This window comes from Anomaloglossus baeobatrachus, chromosome 11 (assembly GCF_048569485.1).
Source record: "Anomaloglossus baeobatrachus isolate aAnoBae1 chromosome 11, aAnoBae1.hap1, whole genome shotgun sequence".
NCBI lineage: Eukaryota > Metazoa > Chordata > Amphibia > Anura > Aromobatidae > Anomaloglossus > Anomaloglossus baeobatrachus.
Window position 1 is genome coordinate 109,167,445 of NC_134363.1, and position 19,841 is coordinate 109,187,285.

General features: G+C 47.8%; 1 protein-coding gene across 1 annotated transcript in view; it reads right to left on the bottom strand.

Moving 5' to 3' along the window:
• The window catches only part of MCAM (melanoma cell adhesion molecule), a 175,914-nt gene that overhangs the window by 53,306 nt on the left and 102,767 nt on the right, over positions 1-19,841 (bottom strand). Inside the window, exon 2 of the mRNA XM_075329190.1 lies at positions 18,916-19,046. Coding sequence (XP_075185305.1) covers positions 18,916-19,046 — 131 coding nt within the window. The remainder of the gene's footprint in view (positions 1-18,915; positions 19,047-19,841) is intronic.

Consider the following 19,841-nt stretch of genomic DNA (forward strand, 5'->3'; position numbering starts at 1 on the left):
GCTTTCCAATTACTAATAGATTTCAGCTGGTGTCATGACTTTCCATGGCTTTTTGCATCTCTCTTTCTTCAAATGTTGAATCCTTTTTCCCTATATCATTTCTCATTATTGCACATAACTTAATTTATGGACATCTATGGTTTGATTTCTTTGCCTGTGTGGATTGGATGAACTGTTACTGACATCTGGTGAGACTCTAATGCCAACAATAGCCGCGTTAGAAATAAATTTACTTAGAAAATTGGTAACGTGCTCAATAATTTTTTCACCTGAGATAGATACAGCTAAGCTAATTTCACAATGAAATTAGTATACAACGGTATTGTCAAATTATAACCCTCTTAATGAGGGACGTGAATACTGTTTCAAAACGAAATGACAGCCCTGCAGAAACAAAGATATAGTAAAAAAAAATATACAACAGTTAGATGCATATGGGATCCTCCAGACGCATGTTTCGCATTGGCTTCTTCTTAAGGAACTTCTTCAAGGGCTCCTGTTTCCATGGCTCTCATTTTATACCTTAAACAGTACTCACTTACCTCATTAAGACCCGCAACACACATCCATTTAATTTGTACGTGTGCGGTACGTATTTGCACGTACCGGAGACACGTACACACGGAGACCCATGTTATTCAATGGTAGATGGCACACACACGTAAAATCACACGGAACGTGTGACCGTGTGGTAAGTACGTGTGTGCGCTTTTCTACACGGACGATATGTCCGTTTTTGGCCGGCAGCACGCAGGCACGGACCCGCTTTAGTCTATGGGTCCGTGCCTGCACGTACCGCACACGGAGTATGTCATGCATGTGCGTTTTTACACTAGCGATCTTTTCTTTTGTTTTTTTAAATTAAATTATACTTACCTTTTTTTTTCTGCGGTTCTCAGTCATACTTACATTGGCGCTCGTTTTTTTTCTTCCCCCGGCTCATACCGCTCCCCGATCACCAGCGCGGTGAGGAACAGCTGTGCAGAGAATACGCGGCAACAATTACTTTGAATATGCCGTCCGCTCATTAATCAATCTCGTATTCCCTGCTTTCCCCACCCACAGACGCCTGTGATTGGTTGCAGTCAGACATGCCCCCCACGCTGAGTGACAGGTGTCTCACTGCACCCAGTCACAGCAACCGGTGGGCGTGTCTATACTGTGCAGTAAAATAAATAAATAAATAATTTAAAAAACCGGCGTGCGGTCCCCCCCAATTTTAATACCAGCCAGATAAAGCCATACGGCTGAGGGCTGGTATTCTCAGGATGGGGAGCCCCACGTTATGGGGAGCCCCCCAGCCTAACAATATCAGTCAGCAGCCGCCCAGAATTGCCGCATACATTATATGCGACAGTTCTGGGACTGTACCCAGCTCTTCCCGATTTGCCCTGGTGCGTTGGCAAATTGGGGTAATAAGGAGTTTTTGGCAGCCCATAGCTGCCAAAAAGTCCTAGATTAATCATGTCAGGCGTCTCCCCGAGATACCTTCCATGATTAATCTGTAAATTACAGTAAATAAACACACACACCCGAACAATCCTTTATTAGAAAAAAAAACACTAACAAATTGCCTTGTTCACCAATTTAATAAGCCCGAAAAAGCCCTCCATGTCCGGCGTACTCCAGGATGGTCCAGCGTCGCTTCCAGCTCTGCTGCATGAAGGTGACCAGAGCTGCAGAAGACACCGCTGCTCCTGTCAGCTCCACGCAGCTAATGAAGGGAATAGCGCGATCAGCTGTATTCAGCGTTGGCCGCGAGTAATCTCAGTGACAGCTCAGCTGATCGCGCTACTCACCTCAGTATTCTCTGCACAGCTGTTCCTCGCCATGCTGGTGATCGGGGAGCGGTAAGTATGAGAGAGGGCTGCTCACTTCAGTCACTTGGGGGGATTAGCGGTCACTGGTGAATCCTTCACAGGTGACCGCTAATCAGTACGCGGCACACAGACAGAGCCACCCGAGTTTATTCTCATCGCGCAACTCTGTCTGCTGTCAGCCGACATGTATCAACGACATTGTGCAACACACAAACGGACATTCCACACGGACATTCCACGTACAAATACACGGGCATTTTACACACAAACATGGACATTTTACACGTACACACGGCTCGCATATGCCATCACACGGATGCCATACGTACCGGAGAAACGCCCCAAAAAAAGGGAACACGGACCCGAAAAACGGACCGTGTCACACGGACGTTTTTTATGCGGAAGTGTGTTTTAGGCCTCAGAGGGTTATAGTCTGACATTACACCTATATACTTTATCTCTCAAGGCACAGACTGAGCACTTTATTTACTTATTGATTTGTCAGCAGCTCTGCACATGATAATTTTAGTTACATATTGTGCTCTTCTGATTGCTGACAACTTGGTATAATTTATTGTAATCTCTTTATGTAAATAGATAGTATTAATATTGTGCCTGATATTATTGGTGTATATACACCTTATATACATCTCATTCATTACTATTTAGTTGCTCTTGATACATCTTTTTATACGCCTCCACATTGTATTTAACGATCATTACCTTTTACTATATGCACTATGCATTAATCTGTGTATACCGTGACTCCTTGTATTCATATTTAATATTTTATTTATCCCTTGTAATAAATTAGGAACCAATGGTATTACATTGGTGTTATACATTACATGCAACCACCTACTATTATTTAGAGGACGGTTCATATATATAGATTCTATTACTATGTGTCACTATCTCAGCTTTTTGTAGCTTTGTAGCCAATTTATTTATATACAGCCACACTGTTGGATTTGCTTTTTTCCCTCAAAAACCTCTTGCCATGTGTTTTAATGTTTTCATATCAATAAAGTGTTATATTTTTAAGATAAATCTCCCTTCTTGATCAGTTTATGTCTAGTATTTTTGGAGATTATGCCCAAAGTTTGGCTTTTATTTCGGTTAATACTTTCACAGTACATTTTTGAGGAGTTAAAAGAAAATTAGTTTTTTAAGCAGCTGCTCTATGAAAGTCTCTTGTTCTGGGGTATGTGCACAAAATGTCTTTAAAGGTACGGTTCCACTTGCGCACAGCTTGTGATGCGCCGGGGATCATGCGACTGTGATACGATCTTGCGATTGTGTCACAGCTGCGAAGTAGAGGGAGGGAGAACTTTCTCCCATCTACTCTGCTGCATGTCTCTTCATATATTGCACTGAACTCGAATTACATGAGAGTGCAGTGCGATGTTTCACACGCTCCCATAGACTTGTATGGGGGTCTGTGAGCAGAATGCTGCGATTCATTCCGCATGCAGCTATGGCAGGAGAAATCAATCGCAGATGGACACTGCCCCATAGTTTTGCACTAGAGTGAGAGCAATCCGATGTTTTATCGGATTGCACTCGCCCGTACAAAACGCAAGTGGAACTGTACCCTAAGACTCGGGGCTTAGCCGGCAAGGTTTTCCTAGGCAAAGTTGCCTTCACTGCTGTCAATTTTATGCCGGCTTCACTGTTCTCGCCTTTATTCTGTAATTTCACCTATAACTGTTGCTTCTACTTTGCAGTGCATTATATTCACTTATTGCGGTGGTTTTGCAGTGTTCTTTCAGTTGAATTCCATATGGAATACACCTGAAAAAGATGTTGTGTTTCCATACCTTTACGGGTTTCTGCAAACAGACTTTTGAAAAACAGAGGTTTTAGAACTGAAGATAAGCAGACATTCTCCATAAACGTCTCAAAATCTCAAAACTTTAAAAAAAACCAAAAACCTTGTTCTTGATGTATTGCTCGGTGGCTAGGTGCACACTAAGTTTCTGAGGGGTTTTAGGAGTAGAAACTGAATGGAAACTAAGCAGAAACTCTTTAAATCCACTTAAAAATGCAAAACCGCTAGAAAACTTGGAGTTTTTGCTTCAAAAACTACAAAAAGACTCCATGTGCACATAGCCTCAGGGTATGTGCATACGGCATCTTAAAGATATCAACACACCCGCTGAAGTTATCTTAGGCAAAGTCACTTCAGAAAAAAGCTGACACTTTTGCTGATGTTTTTAGCACCGGACTTTTATTTTTCTATTCTTCAAATGATAAGTGGTCAGTGGCTTCCTAGTGAAAGCTGCCCAAAAAGTGAGCATGCTACTTCTTTTTACTGCTTCAAGGTTTCCAAACCCTGAAGTGGTCACAGAAGTAACAGAGGCCTGAACATTTATTAAAGGCACTTTAAAAATGAGTAAATATATTTTTGGGATGAAATCTACATGAAAAAGACTGAGTGTGTGCACAGTCTATATACAATATAAAATAGTGGTGGCTAACGAGTAGAAGTCGCCAGAAAGATGGACCAGTCACTTATTTTAGCCACTTCATGACTTTCAAAGCCTGAAACGGGTAAAAGAATTGACTCAAGATGGAACTTGTGCACATCAATTAGTTTTCCCATTGCTCTGCATATGATGATTCCTTTTAACATTTCTTGAGCATTTTTTCAGGTGTGTTACATTCGATATCTGCCTAAGGCCTGTTTCACACATCAGTGAAAAATACAGACGTTTTTCACTGACGTGCTAAAAACGCATATGTCCCTCCATGTTCTTCATGTGCTATCCGTGATCCGTGATAGCACATGGAGAGTAACTCACCTGTCCCCACTCCTGCTGTCCATGGTGCTGAAGTCTCTTGGATGCTGTGTCCGGCCGCTGAGGTGTCACCACTGCAGCTACTTCCGGGTCGGCTGTGCAGTGCATATACATGAGAATAATGAGTCGGCTTGGAAGCAGCAGAGAGCAGCAGTTGGAGACAGCATCACTGGAGAAGGTGAGTATAAAAAGCTTTTTATTTTCAATGTCAGTGTCTTTCTGGTACGTGTTTCGCGGATCACACCATTGCATGGACATCAGTGATACCAGAAAAAAATGAACATGTCTCCATGCGGAAATCACGAACACGCGTGTACACCGCACAGAGACATGGTCAGTGAAAAATCACTGATGTGTGCACAGACCCATTGATTTTAGTGGGTCTGCGTATGTCCGTGATTCTGGTACGTAAAAAAACTGTCACATACGTACCAGAATCACTGACATGTGAAAGAGGCCTTAAAAAGAGATGTCCTGTTCACAAACCTTCAAAGCATCTCATGTTGTTACAGTTTTTCTTTTCCTGAAGCAGTTTTCTACAGTTTTTGAAGAGTTTTATTTCATAATACTCAGTTGGATCAAGTTACATCAAAATCTGCTTAAAAGAAGTGACATATAATTTTTTTTTCCCACCGGATCTTTTTTAAAAAAAGAGTTCAGGAAAAAAATGGTTAAAAGCCTCCTCTCAGGCTATGTCCGCACGTTGCTTTTTTGCTGCTTTTTCAACTGCAGCGTTTAATGCCAAAATGGTTGTGTTCTGCTTTTCAAGCAAAGTCTATGGGAATTTGGGTTTCTTGTCCGCACTATGCAGTTCAAACTGCAGCCTTTTTGTTGCAGAACTTTGGTCAAAAACTCAGCTTTGCAGGGCAAAACCCAAATGGCAAAAACAATTGACATGTGATTTTGAGAAAAACGGTTATGTGGCCCTGGCCTTATACAACTAACAATCATCTACAACTGCTGTGATGGTAGTTTAACCCCTTAGATGCCACTATTATTGTATGTTGTATTAGTCATCAAATGATTGCCTGTTCAAGACCCTAAAGGGGGCTTTACACGCTACGATATCGTTAATGTTTGGTCGTCAGGGTCAAGTTGTTAGTGACTCACATCCGGCGTCATTAACGATATCGCAGCGTGTGACACTGACCAGCGATCTTAAGCGACCTCAAAAATGGTGAAAATCATTCACCATGGAGAGGTCGTCCTAAACTCAAAAATTGGTAAGGGTTGTTTATCCAGGTGGTTCATCGCTCATGCGGCAGCACACATGTGTGGCACCGCAGGAGCGAGGAACGTCTCCTTACCTGCCGCCGGCCACAATGCGGAAGGAAGGAGGTGGGCGGGATGTTACGTCCTGCTCATCTCCGCCCCTCCGCTTTGATTGGCCGGACGCTTAGTGACGTTGCTGTGACGTCGCTGTGATGCCGAACGTCCCTCCCCCTTGAAGGAGGGATTGTTCGGCAGTCACAGCAACGCCGCCGACCAGGTAAGTATGTGTGACGCTGCTGTAGCGATAATGTTTGCTACGGCAGCGATCACAAACAATCGCATGCGCGACGGGGGCGGGTACTTACACGCTCGCTATCGCTACAAATTGCTAGCGATATCGCTACCGTGTAAAGCCCCCTTTAGTGTGTAGAATTTGGGGTTTGTTTTTTTAAAAAAAACCTGTATATAAATGTTTAAATCTTCCAAACTGGTAAAATATTATGTTTTGGGCTTTTTTTCCGTATGGTAAATGTGACACCCTGGACTAGCCAGGTAGTCACATACTTACCAACATACACACCCCCACCCTAGGCAGTTACAACAATCAACCAAAAACCCTTGTTGCCTCCCTCCAGGGCCTGATGTCCACACCAGGTGGGGCGGAGCCAGGCTGTTGGCCCCACCCACCGAGGAGTTCACAGGTCTGGAGGCGGGAAAAGAGACAGTTTAGTTGGAGTTTTTAGTTGGAGAGTTGGAAGTGAAAGGTCAGAAAACTGTCGGTAGGGTAGGGGCCCAGACACAAGCAGCAAGGATGGCAGACGGTGGTGGCCGTCTGCAGGAGTTAGTGGAGCTCTGCAAAACCATAGGACCGGGGGTCGGGCGGCGGCCCGCCGGTACCGAACCGGGGAGTGGAGTGAAGCTAAGCACACAGGCAGGGCCATCGGACTCCGACTAGGCTTGGAGCGTCCGACAACGGTCAAATCCGATTGTGACTGGAACCCCAGGGGTTTCCCAACAACCAAGACCCGACAGAAGGCAACAGTCCACACTGTGAGGATATACAGCCACCGCCATAGGCTAGAGATCCAAGGGCCAGTGCCTGCGGGCAAAACGGGCTCCTCCGGTACCTATACACTGGGGAGCGGACTACCGGTGGGCAACCACAGGAGTCAGAACATTCTAATAGGTGCAGGGAAAGACAGCCACCATTAGCCGTCCGGGGAGAGCACAACAACACTGCACCCGTCCATCCGGCCATTTGGTTTACCAGAGACTCTGTCATTGATTGTCTGAGTGAGTACACCAGTGCCATCCGGCACCGTGCCGCGCTGTCCCTGCAACCCTGCACCCCCAGCCATCCAGCCTCCCTGTTACACCATCGGGCCCCGGGATCACCAACCCCCTACCTACGGAGGGGACAACATCCTAGCTGCTCCCTACCATCTCTCCCGGGATCCCCGTCACCAGCAGCGGTGGTGCCATCATCACCACGTCCCATGGGTGGCGTCACGAACCATCTCCCCAAACAAACCATCCCTTTTCACTCACAGGTGACGCCTGAAGCTCCTTCCTGACCTATGGTCCACGTACCCCGTCGTGCCCTGGACCCTGCCCGGTGATGGCACAAGGCCACCGGCTGTCCTCCTCGACAGTCCTTGCCCCTTGTCACGATTCACCTGCGACCGGGGTCCAGCTCCTACCAGGCCCAGACCAACGTCTGCCACCTAGTAGTCTCAAGGAGCCCAGCTCCTGACCTCCTCTTGCTTTAACCTCCAACACTACACTGACTGTCTCCTAACACTCCTGACCTCTCCTTAACCAACCCCCCAAGTGGGCGACCCTATTCCCTTCAGGTCAGCCACTGGTGTGTCTGGTGGGTGTGGTGCAGAGTGTTCCTAGCATTTTGATTCGCTTGTTCTTGGCAACACCAAAGGTCAGGGACCCGTAACCAAGGAGGAGATGGATATTGTACAGGAGGGCAGATTGCACAATACCCTGTGAAAACCTGATAGGCTAAGGCGTCACAATTCCATAACTCCCAGCTTATGAAGACCAGAAAAAGCACCTTGTCATATTTTGACTGCGCCGTTGGCCACACCCCCAGGCAACACCCATTTGCCATTTCTTCTACCATGGTGGGTTGAGATGTCAGAGATGTGGTGGCAGTGAGGGACATTCAGCAGATGCCCCACACTGTAGGATGTAGTGCCAAATCCAGGACTGTCTGCTGTATCCAAGACGGCTAGGACTAGTGATCAGTTGATGATTCACAGGACTCTGGTCTTGTATTGTTGCCTGGCGGCTAGACAGGAGGCCTCAATTCTCTTACTCCCTGGAGCGGCTTTTGATTATCCAGGACTGGTGTGACGTCATCTGTGTGTCATGCTCATCTCTAGTTGGGATCTATGGATTTATTTTCCATTCATTCATAGCAGCCAGAACTGCCTAATCTTTATTTATCTTCACTATATGGGTAAGTTCACACAGTGCGTTTTTCGCGGCGTTTTTGCGCGCTTTTCGGGTGTGTTTTTGCTCAGAAAACTGCATGACTTTGCTTCCCCAGCAAAAGTCTATGAGTTTTCATTTTTGCTGTCTGCACACTGCATTTTTTTAGCTGCGTTATTGTGGTGCCCACAAAAACGCAGCATGTCAAATTATTTTTGCGTTTTTCACTGCGTTTTCCCCCATTGAATTCAATTAAATGTTCAAAAACGCAATGAAAACAGCAAATTGCAAATATAGCTGCGTTTTAGTGCGTTTTTATTACTAAAAACGCAGCTATAAACGCAAGGGGTGGGTAGTAAAGTGACATGTACAGGAAGAGGATTCCTTCTGTCAGTAAACACAGAAGCGTGAATCCTCCCGGTACCGCCACCACTGCTTCCATTTCCCGCCTGGTGCCATGTCCGCTCCCGTGCAGGAGGTGGAAGCGGCTGCTAAATCAAAAGTGAACAGTAGAAAAATGTCATACTCACCTGTCTGCAGACTCCATGTCCGCTCCCAGCTCCTCTCCCGGTCCCGCCACCCCCACTCCGGCTGTGTGCCGGCTCCCAGGCACGTCCGATAGCTGCATGACCTGGCCGTGAGGACCTGGCGGTGATCACCTGATGCGGTCACCTGACGCATCAGCTGATCGTAAGTCTCGCGGTGATGCCGGATTTTACCGCCGAGTGGCTGATTCCCCGGCGCTTGCAGTCAGTTCATGACAGCTGCAGACAGGCCGGGGTGAGCTCCGGAGTTCAGGTGAGAGCACCGGAGATTAGCCCAGGATGTCTGCAGCTGTCATGAACTGAATCGCAAGTGCCGGGGGATCAGTCACTCGGCGCTCGCTGTAAAGTCCAGGCTGCACACCAGAGCTCAGGTGAGAGCTCCGGAGTGCAGTGCAGGTACCTGAATCCAGGCCTGAAATTACTGGAGATTCCTCCGGTAGCCTGTCCGATGCTGCACAGAAGTGTTTTTTTGTCTTTGGTTTTTTTTTTGCACTGATGCATCAGCTGATTGTATAAAAGCCGTTTATACAATCAACTGCTGTCTCATGTGATTCAGGCCTTAAACCTGACACATCATCTGATCGCTTTGCCTTCCAGCAAACTGATCAGATGATATTGGATCCGGATTGGATGGCATGGGACCCTTGACCCAGGATTACTGCGGAGGGGGGTTCTTTATTTCAATAAAGATGGAGTCACTAATTGTGTTGTGTTTTATTTCTAATAAAAATATTTTTCTGTGTGTTGTGGTTTTTTTTTTTATCTTTACTAGAAATTCATGGTGGCCATGTCTAATATTGGCATGACACCATGAATTTTGGGCTTAGGGCCAGCTGATAATACACAGCTAGCCTTAACCCCATTATTACCCAGCGAGCCACCCGGCATCAGGGCAGCTGGATGAGTTGGATACAGCACCAGAAGATGGCGCTTCTATGAAAGCGCCATTTTCTGGGGTGGCTGCGGATGGCAATTCGCAGCGGGGTGCCCAGAAAGCATGGGCACCCTGCATTGCGGATTCCAATCCCCAGCTGCCTAGTTGTACCTGTCTAGACACAAAAATAAGGCGAAGCCCACGTCATTTTTTTTTTTTTTAAATTATTTCATGAAATTCATGAAATAAAAAAAGGGCTTCCCTATATTTTTGGTTCCCAGCCGGGTACAAATAGGCAGCTGGGGGTTGGGGGCAGCCCATACCTGTCTGCTGTACCCGGCTAGCATACAAAAATATGGCGAAGCCCATGTCATTTTTTTTTGTTTGGGGGCGAAGAAATCCTGCATACAGTCCTGGAAGGAGGATGCTGAGCCTTGTAGTTCGACAGCTGCTGTCTGCTCTCCTGCATACACTATTGGATGGAGGATGCTGAGCCTTGTAGTTCTGCAGCTGCTGTCTGCTCTCCTGCATCCACTAGTGGATGGAGTATGCTGAGCCTTGTAGGTCTGCTCCCCCTGCCTCTCCCTCCAGCATACAGTCCTGGATGGAGCATGCTGAGCCTTGTAGTTCAGCAGCTGTCTGCCCTCCTGCATACACTAGTGGAGAATGAAGAACATATGGAAGAAGGAAATGACATCAGACCTGTTTTTGTTTTTTCAACAATCTTTAATGGCAATGTTCACTGATAAAAAAACGCAGAAAAAAACGCAGTGAGCAAAAACGCAGCAAAACGCAGCCAAAAACGCACCAAAACGCGGTAAAAACGCATGCGTTTTTTCATGTGTTTTTTAAAGACGCTGCGTTTCTGTGCGGTTTTAGCACTAAAAAACGCACAAAAACGCAGCGTCAAAAAAACATAGTGTGTGCACATAGCCTAAGACAGCTGACTTTTGTGTGTCTGTAAGGCCGTGTTCAGTTCACACGTTGCAGAAATACTGTGTTTTTTCTATTTTGCCTGCACCAACTACATAATAACAATCCTTTCCGATTATTGCAGTTTTGCTACATGTTTTATGCCTTTTTCCCATTATTTGATGCATTTTTGGTGCGGATATGAAGGCACATTGTTAATTTTTTTTCTTTTTTAGTACAGAAAAGCTTTGTTTCTGCACTTAAAAAACTAACTTTTCTTTACATTTTTGTTTTTTAAGCTCCATACAGAAGGCTATACACAAAATATGCACCTGATGCAGAAAACATGCACCAAAAGCGCACAGTTCAGCACCATCTTTTAGATCGGGGTGGGCAATTAATTTTCCCATGGGGCCGCATGAGAAATTGCGATGGTTTTAGAGGGTTGGACTAATATAATTAACTCAGTTCTACCCAATATACTACATTACTACACCTCCTCCATATACTATACCTGTAATATACTACAACACTACAACCCCTATATACTACACCTGTAATATACTACATCACTACACCCCTATATACTAAACCTGTAATATACTAAATCACTACAACACCTATATACTACACCTGTAATATACTACATTGCTACACCCCTATATACTACACCTGTAATATACTACACTACTACACACCTATATACCAAACCTGTAATATACTACATCACTACACCCCTATATACTACCCCTGTAATATACATCACTACACCCCTATATACTACATCTGTAATATACTACATCACTACACCCCCATATACAACATCTGTAATAAACTACATCACTACACCCCCAGTATTAGTCACCAGTTCCCCCCCTCAGCTTATTAGTCACCACTCACCTCCCCCTCCTCATTGTCCCTCCTCAGCCTTAGTCACCACTCACTTCTCCCTCCTCATTGTCCCCTCCTCAGCCTTAGTCACCACTCACCTCTCCCTCCTCATTATCCCCTCCTCAGCTATACTCACTACTCACCTCTCCCTCCTCATTGTCCCCTCCTCAGCTATACTCACCACTCACCTCCCCCTCCTCATTGTCGCCTCCTCAGTTATACTCACCACTCACCTCCCCCTCCTCATTGTCCCCTCCTCAGCTATACTCACCACTCACCTCCCCCTCTTCATTGTCCCCACCTCAGCTTTAGACACCACTCACCTCCCCCTCCTCATTGTCCCCTCCTCAGCTTTAGTCAACACTCACCTCCCCTCCTCATTGTCCCCTCCTCAGCTTTAGTCACTACTCACCTCTCCCTCCTCAGGCAGCTCCATACGGGCCCCCCACCGATCTGCTTCTTCTCTTGTATGTGCCCTGGCTGCTCCGATGCAGTTCTCCTAGGGGCCTCGCGGCTGCTTCTCTCAGTGAAGGTCCCTGCTGTGCCATTTCTTCTGCTGCCGGCCAGGCAGGAACTTTTGAAATGACACACACCGTGCAGTACTGACGTTATCAGGGCGCACGTGTGTGTCACAGAGAAAGTGCCGGCAGGGAACAGAGGAGAGATTCCTGCGTTCCGCTGCCTGCACTGACTGAGTGGAGCTGCAGGATCGCTCCCTGCCAAACACGCAGCAGCCCGGCTCCACCCCACCGGCTGAAGACGGGCGGGCCGGTCACAGACAGTAGGCGGGCCGCGTCCGGCCCGCGGGCTGCACCATGCCCAGGTCTGTTTTAGATACACAGTGGGAGGAAGTTTTCTAGAAATCACATCCACTTTGATAGGACATTTACACTCAGCAGATCTAAATAAAAAAAGTAGAAAAAACACAGTATTTATGCTACATGTGAACACAGAAAAAAGTTCAAGCAAATGGGATGTGATTTGATGAAATCCCTCAGTGCATCTAAAGTCACTGCTGACTGTGCGGTATTGGTGGGGTTTTTTTTCCCTATAGGCTTCTATGTGGAGATTAAAATAAACAAAAAAAACCCTTTCTGTTTTAACCTTTTATTACATTTTTATGGGTTAAATAAAGAGAAAAAAAAAATCAATGATGCCATTTTTTTGTATGCCATTTACCAAAGACTGTAAATAATCTGATCGCTGTGTTGTTCGGGTCATCACAATTACAGTAACCCCTGATATGTCCATGTAATTTGCTCATTAGTGATATTTATTCTTATTTTTAAAAAAAGTGATATTAAAAATGACATTATTGCAATTATCTTGTAGTAAATTTATAGGAAGAAAAAAAAAATCTGACTTTTATTTTCCCTCTAGAATAAAGGACATAAGAATACATTAGTGCAGTATATACAATGTATCTGTAGGAGTATTAACTGCCTGAGGGTTTTGTGGCTGCACTGCTGCATCAAGTATTGAAAATCCACCCAAGGATGTTAGTGTAGCCTTTGGCTCATAGCTTTAGCTGCTGCCTGCAATGATGTAGGTTGTGGGTTTGATTCCCAGAGAATGCAGATTTTCAAAAAAGAGAAAATGACATTTTTTAAATTGTTTTTTCATTTTTTAGTAGCTTTATAGGAACAAAAAAATCTGCCTTATTCTTTTTCTAGAATACAGGTACAAAGAAATACACTGCAATGTACACATGTATCTCTATGTACCAGTATAATCTGTTGGTGTGTTGATTACCTGCAATGCAGCTTCAAATATACCAAATTTCCCATGCAGCTCATAACTTCAGCTGCTGCCGGCAAAGATGGAGGTTATGGCTTTGATTCCAGGGAAGATCAGAGAAGAAGTGAATTGTTTAATTTAAATAATCTAAATGTATATAAAGCAGCTTATGCTATAATGAACATGCTTAAGAGAAGTGAGTGGGTTGGGACAAAGCCCTGATATAGTGGGTCTGACATATCAAATCAGGACAGTTGTGCTGAATCCAGGACGGTCGGGAGCTATGTGTTTCTCAGACATCTGAATTTGCCCTGTAAGGCCTGTTTCACACGTCAGTGATTCTGGGACGTTTGTGCTTTTTTTTAAACGTACCAGAATCACTGACATACGCAGACCCATTATAATGAATGGGTCTGCTCACACATCAGTGATTTTTCACTGCACGTGTCTCCGTATGGCGTACCCGCGTGTGCGTGTTTGCCGCACGGAGACATGTCCATTTTTTTCTGGCATCACTGATGTTCCACGGACCACGCAGTGGTGTGGTCCGTGAAACACGTGCCAGAAAAAAACGTGCTTTTAAAATAAAAATCATTTTTACTCACCCGGCTCCAGCGATGTCCTCTGCAGCCCATGCAGCCTGCTGCTTCTGAGCCGGCTGATTACTGTCGCGCATATTCATGATGCACAACACAGCCGACCCGGAAGCAGCTGCTGCGGGGGTCAGCACCGGCCGGATGCTGCACTGCGGGAGCGATCAGCACCATGGAGAGCGGGAGCGCGCACAGGTGAGTTAATCTCTAAGTGCAATCACGGGCCACGGAGAACGGAGCCCGGATTGCACTTAGACAACCCACGTGTGCCGTAATTCACGGCACACGGAGGGATATGTGCGTGTTTTACACGCCAGTGAAAAACGTCAGTGTTTTTCACTGACGTGTGAAACGGGCCTAAGGCTGTGTACGCATGGTCCGTTTTTGGTGCAGTTTTGTCACATGTCTATCCTTATGCCAGCACAGTCAATGAGAATTCTGAAGTGTTGTGCGCACGTTGCTTATTTTCTCCTTGCAGATTTGGTGAAGAAAATAATCTGCAGCATAGCAATTCTTGGGGCATTTTTTTCCTGCAATTTCTAGCCCTTCCACCCATTAACCTCATTAAAAAAAAGGATGGCACAAAAAGGCACCTACAATGCCTGTGTTTTGGAGCCTTTTTCAGCCAGAAGATGCAGATTTAATGCAGAAAATTTCTGCACCAAATCTGCAGCGTGTGCACATAGCCCAAAAGTAGTGACTATAAGGCTCTGAGCTGAGAGTCTGGGCATTCTCTATGAGGTGATGGTATTTCCCTCTGTTTCTGAAGGTCTGTATAATGTAATATATTCCTTTAGCTGCTATACAGTTCCTCAGTGTCTTTCAAAGAGATACACCATACCTCCCAACTTTTAAAGAAGGAAAAGAGGGACAAAGTTTGCGGCGCGCGTAGCGCGCCGCGGCAAATTTTTAGGCCACGCCCCCTAACCACACCCATTTCACAGTCACGCCCATATCCACTCCCCATCCACACCCATTCAGCACAAACACGCAGGCAGCCGGCGGGCCTCCAGCACGGACACGCAGGCAGCCGGCGGGCCTCCAGCACGGACACGCAGGCAGCCGGCGGGCCTCCAGCACGGACACGCAGGCAGCCGGCGGGCCTCCAGCACGGACACGCAGGCAGCCGGCGGGCCTCCAGCACGGACACGCAGGCAGCCGGCGGGCCTCCAGCACGGACACGCAGGCAGCCGGCGGGCCTCCAGCACGGACACGCAGGCAGCCGGCGGGCCTCCAGCACGGACACGCAGGCAGCCACAGTGAGGCGGCCGGTCGCCCGCACAGTGAGGCGGCCGGTCGCCTTCACAGACAGGCGGCCGGCCGCCTTCACAGACAGGCGGCGGGCCGCCCGCACAGAGAGGCGGCCAGCCGCCCGCACAGAGAGGCGGCCGGCTGCCCGCACAATGAGGCGGCGGGCCGCCCGCACAGACAGGCGGCGGGGGGCGCCCGCACAGACAGGCGGCAGGGGGGCGCCCGCACAGACAGGCGGCAGGGGGGCGCCCGCACAGACAGGCGGCAGGGGGGCGCCCGCACAGACAGGCGGCAGGGGGGCGCCCGCACAGACAGGCGGCGGGGGGCGCCCGCACAGACAGGCGGCGGGTGGCGCCCGCACAGACAGGCGGCAGGGGGGCGCCCGCACAGACAGGTGGCGGGCCGACCGCACAGACAGGCGGCCGGCCGACCGCACAGACAGGCGGCCGGCCGACCGCACAGACAGGCTCCGGCCGGGGGTGAGGGGGGAGGGAGGGAAATCAGCGCTGGGGAGATTAGTTTACTGTACCAGCAGCAGCACAGGCAGCGCTCCTCTCTATGCCACGTCTACTAGGATGGTAGGAGGGAAAAGCAGGGAGGCGGAGAGAGAGTGGGTGGGCGGAGCCCGGGAGCCGGCCGTCCCGCCCGTGGCAACGGGACAAACAACGTAAAGCGTGAAAGTCCCGCTGTATCCGGGACGGTTGGGAGGTATGCAGCATGTTAGAATGTGTACATAAGATCCCGCTGGTGGTGGCCGCAGCTTATAGGCCCCAAATCTGGTGACAGGTTCCCTTTAAAGTGAACCTGTCAGGTGCAATATGCACTCAGAGCCAGGAGCAGTTCTGGGCACATATTGCTAATCCCTGCCTAACCGTCCCTGTATACACTAGCATAGATAAAGAGATCAAGAACAAATATTTTTAAAGATCTTATATCTTATGCTAATGAGCGCGGGGACTAGTCCGAAGGGCGTTACTTCACTTGGCTAGTCGGCTCGCATAGCATGTTAGCATGTTATTACGCCCCTGTGTGAGTACTAATACGCTATGTGAGCCGACTAGCCAAGTGAAGTAACGCCCTTGGGACTAGTCCCCGCGCTAATTAGCATAAGATATAAGCTCTTTAAAAATACTTTTTCTATAGATCTCTTTATCTATGCTAGTGTATACAGGGACAGTTAGGGAGGGATTAGCAATATACACCCAGAACTGCTCCTGGCTCTGAGTGCAGATTGCACCTGATAGGTTCCCTTTAAAGGGAAACTGTCACCAGAAATTTAGCAAAAAAAATAAAAGATTCCCCTCTGCAGCTCCTGGGCTGCATTCTGGAAAGGTTCCTGTTGTTATTGTGCCCACTTTGAGACCTAAAAAAATACTTTATGAAGTCTTACCTTTTTGTATGCAAATCTGTTTTTATGGTCACGGGGGCGGGCTGCCTGGCGTCCGTTATTCCCCCTCCTGCCGCTGTACGCCGTCCCCCATTGCTCATTTCCATACATGAGGACGCCTTCCTCATGTAACTGTCCTCCTGAAGTTTTGTGCATGCCCAGTGCCACTCTCGCGGGACTGAGCACTGTGCAAAGTGTGAACGCTTTTGAGGTGATTGCGCAGGCGCGAGATTATGGGCGGCGCTGTGATTGTCATCAGCAGCGTCATCCAAGTACCCGCCCATAATCTCGTGCCCGCGCTTCTCACTCTGCCTCCACCGTTATGCGCAAGCACTGGCCATATGAACCACGTTACCTATTACCATGGGCGCGAGATTATGGGCGGCGCTGTGATTGTCATCAGCAGCGTCATCCAAGTACCCACCCATAATCTCGTGCCCACGCTTCTCACTCTGCCTCCACCGTTATGCGCAAGCACTGGCCATATGAACCATGTTACCTATTACCATGGGCGCGAGATTATGGGCGGCGCTGTGATTGTCATCAGCAGCATCATCCAAGTACCTGCCCATAATCTTGTGCCCGCGCTTCTCACTCTGCCTCCACCGTTATGCGCAAGCACTGGCCATATGAACCACGTTACCTATTACCATGGGCGCGAGATTATGGGCGGCGCTGTGATTGTCATCAGCAGCGTCATCCAAGTACCCACCCATAATCTCGTGCCCACGCTTCTCACTCTGCCTCCACCGTTATGCGCAAGCACTGGCCATATGAACCACGTTACCTATTACCATGGGCGCGAGATTATGGGCGGCGCTGTGATTGTCATCAGCAGCGTCATCCAAGTACCTGCCCATAATCTCGTGCCCGCGCTTCTCACTCTGCCTCCACCGTTATGCGCAAGCACTGGCCATATGAACCACGTTACCTATTACCGTGGGCGCGAGATTATGGGCGGCGCTGTGATTGTCATCAGCAGCGTCATCCAAGTACCTGCCCATAATCTCGTGCCCGCGCTTCTCACTCTGCCTCCACCGTTATGTGCAAGCACTGGCCATATGAACCACGTTACCTATTACCGTGGGCGCGAGATTATGGGCGGCGCTGTGATTGTCATCAGTAAAGTCATCCAAGTACCCGCCCATAATCTCGTGCAAGCAGTAATAGGTAACATGGTTCATATGGCCAGCACTTGCGCATAACGGTGGAGTCAGAGGGAAAAGTGCGGGCACGAGATTATGGGCGGGTACTTGGTTAACGCTGTTGATGACAATCACAGCGCCGCCCATAATCTCGTGCCTGCGCAATCACCTGAAAAAGCGTTCACATGCGCAAAACTTCGGGAGGACAGTTACATGAGGAAGGCGTTCTTGTGTATGTAAATGAGCAATGGGGGACTGCGTAAAGCGGCAGGAGGGGGAATAACGGACGCCAGACAGCCCGCCCCCGTGACCATAAAAACACATTTGCATACAAAAAGGTAAGACTTCATAAAGTATTTTTGTAGGTCTCAAAGGGGGCACAATAACAACAGGAACCTTTCTAGAAGCAGCCCAGGAGCTGGAGAGGGGAATCTATTACTTTTATTGTGAAATTTCTGCTGACATGTTCCCTTTAACTGGTAGGGGAGCCAGGATAAAGCAGAGCTGAAGTTGTTGGGAAGCTAGGACCCAGCAGCTCTGCTCCACAGGCAGGAGACCACTGATCGGTAAGCTAATAGAAGCCTGCAGATGTCACTCTGCATAGGTTATTACTGGCCAGTGCTATCTGCAGGAGAGAGAAGTGCTGATTGCACGGTCTCCTCAGCTTCCTGACTCCCCGCGTGTCTGCAGCAGTGAGAAGCCGCACACGGGGAATCAGAGAACAGCTGCAGAGAAACGCAGGCTCCAGGACTGGGGGGGTCGGCTCTGGGGGAGGGGGGATCGCTCTGCTGCAGGGAGGGGTCGCTCTGCTGCAGGGGGTGATTCATACCTCAGCAGCAGTCACAGGAGTAGGTGCGCGGTCGGCTCTGTAATGAATAGAAGGGAGAAACAGCGAGGCGGGGCTACAGTGGGTGGGTGGAGCCCGGGATAAACAGCCTCACGGGCGGGACCCGGGATCAAAGGCTCAGAAGAGGGACTGTCCCGCTGTATCCGGGACGGTTGGGAGGTATGGATACACTACTGTCCGCTATATGGCTATAAGGTTTACAAGGGCATCCTTAACGAGGACAGCTATGTCCATAAAACATTGAGTGGAGCAGAGTTTTTAGAAGTGAAATTTCTTGAATGAGCCTGGAAGCAGCTGTCAATCAACATTAATGAGCCTATTTAAGACTTTAAAGTGAGACAAGTGAATCTGTCACGATTTCTATAAACAACCGTGATGGACAGGCATATATAGAGACTGCTCACATACACCAGATGACGCATATTACAGTGCAATACTTCTTTATGTTTACTTACATACAGCCATTGCAATGTGGAGGTGCTGGAATCATGATGGCTGTGCACGTCGCAGGGAAGATTTGCTTTATGACCCACCACGACCTTCACTTCTTTGGATAGATGATCATCCTGATCCTGACCCTCTATTCCTGCAAAGGGACCAGAAGAAGGCAATAAATGTGCAGGAATCAGCAGGAAACCGTCACGCTGGATGTGCAAGGCAATTCACAAATGGTGCAATGCTCCAGATATTCCATATGAAGATGAGTTTATTATGTGTAGCATAAAGTAGTATATAATAATAACCACTGCTGTCTTCCAGTACTAAGATCTGCCACAGCTTTAACTAAGGGCCAGAAACGCGTCAGTAGCCTTGTAACTCTGGATCCTATTACTCTTTTTAGTGGATTCTCAATAAAGTAAGACTTTTTACATTTTACCGTTTGGTAGTGCTGGATTTCTCTTCTCGTCTTCCTATTCCACGTTGCATACACCAGTGGGTCACCAGCACCCATCGGTAGGATTCCTCAGAGCTACATGAATACAGCAACAGGACGGGATGGGATGCTCTGTTTTTTTAGTTTACTTATTAGCTATCATATATGAACCTCCTACAATTATACACAGAACCTCAATATTCCTATAGTCTATAAATAAAACAAACACTCCAGATTCAGATTTTTTGGGAGAGTTTTGGAAATCACAAGCCTGTGTATTTTGTTAGTGTCACAGCTGCTGACTGAGGCTATGTGCGCACGTTGTGTACAGTCACTGCAGAAATTTCTGCAGCGATTTGAACAGCACAGGTGCGCTTCAAATCGCTGCAGAAAGAGTCCGTAATGAAAATAAAAAAGGCGATTCCATGCGCTCTGACTGCAGCCCCTCCCATAGACAGTGCATGGGCTGCATGCAGAGCGCAGGAAAGAAGTGACATGTCACTTCTT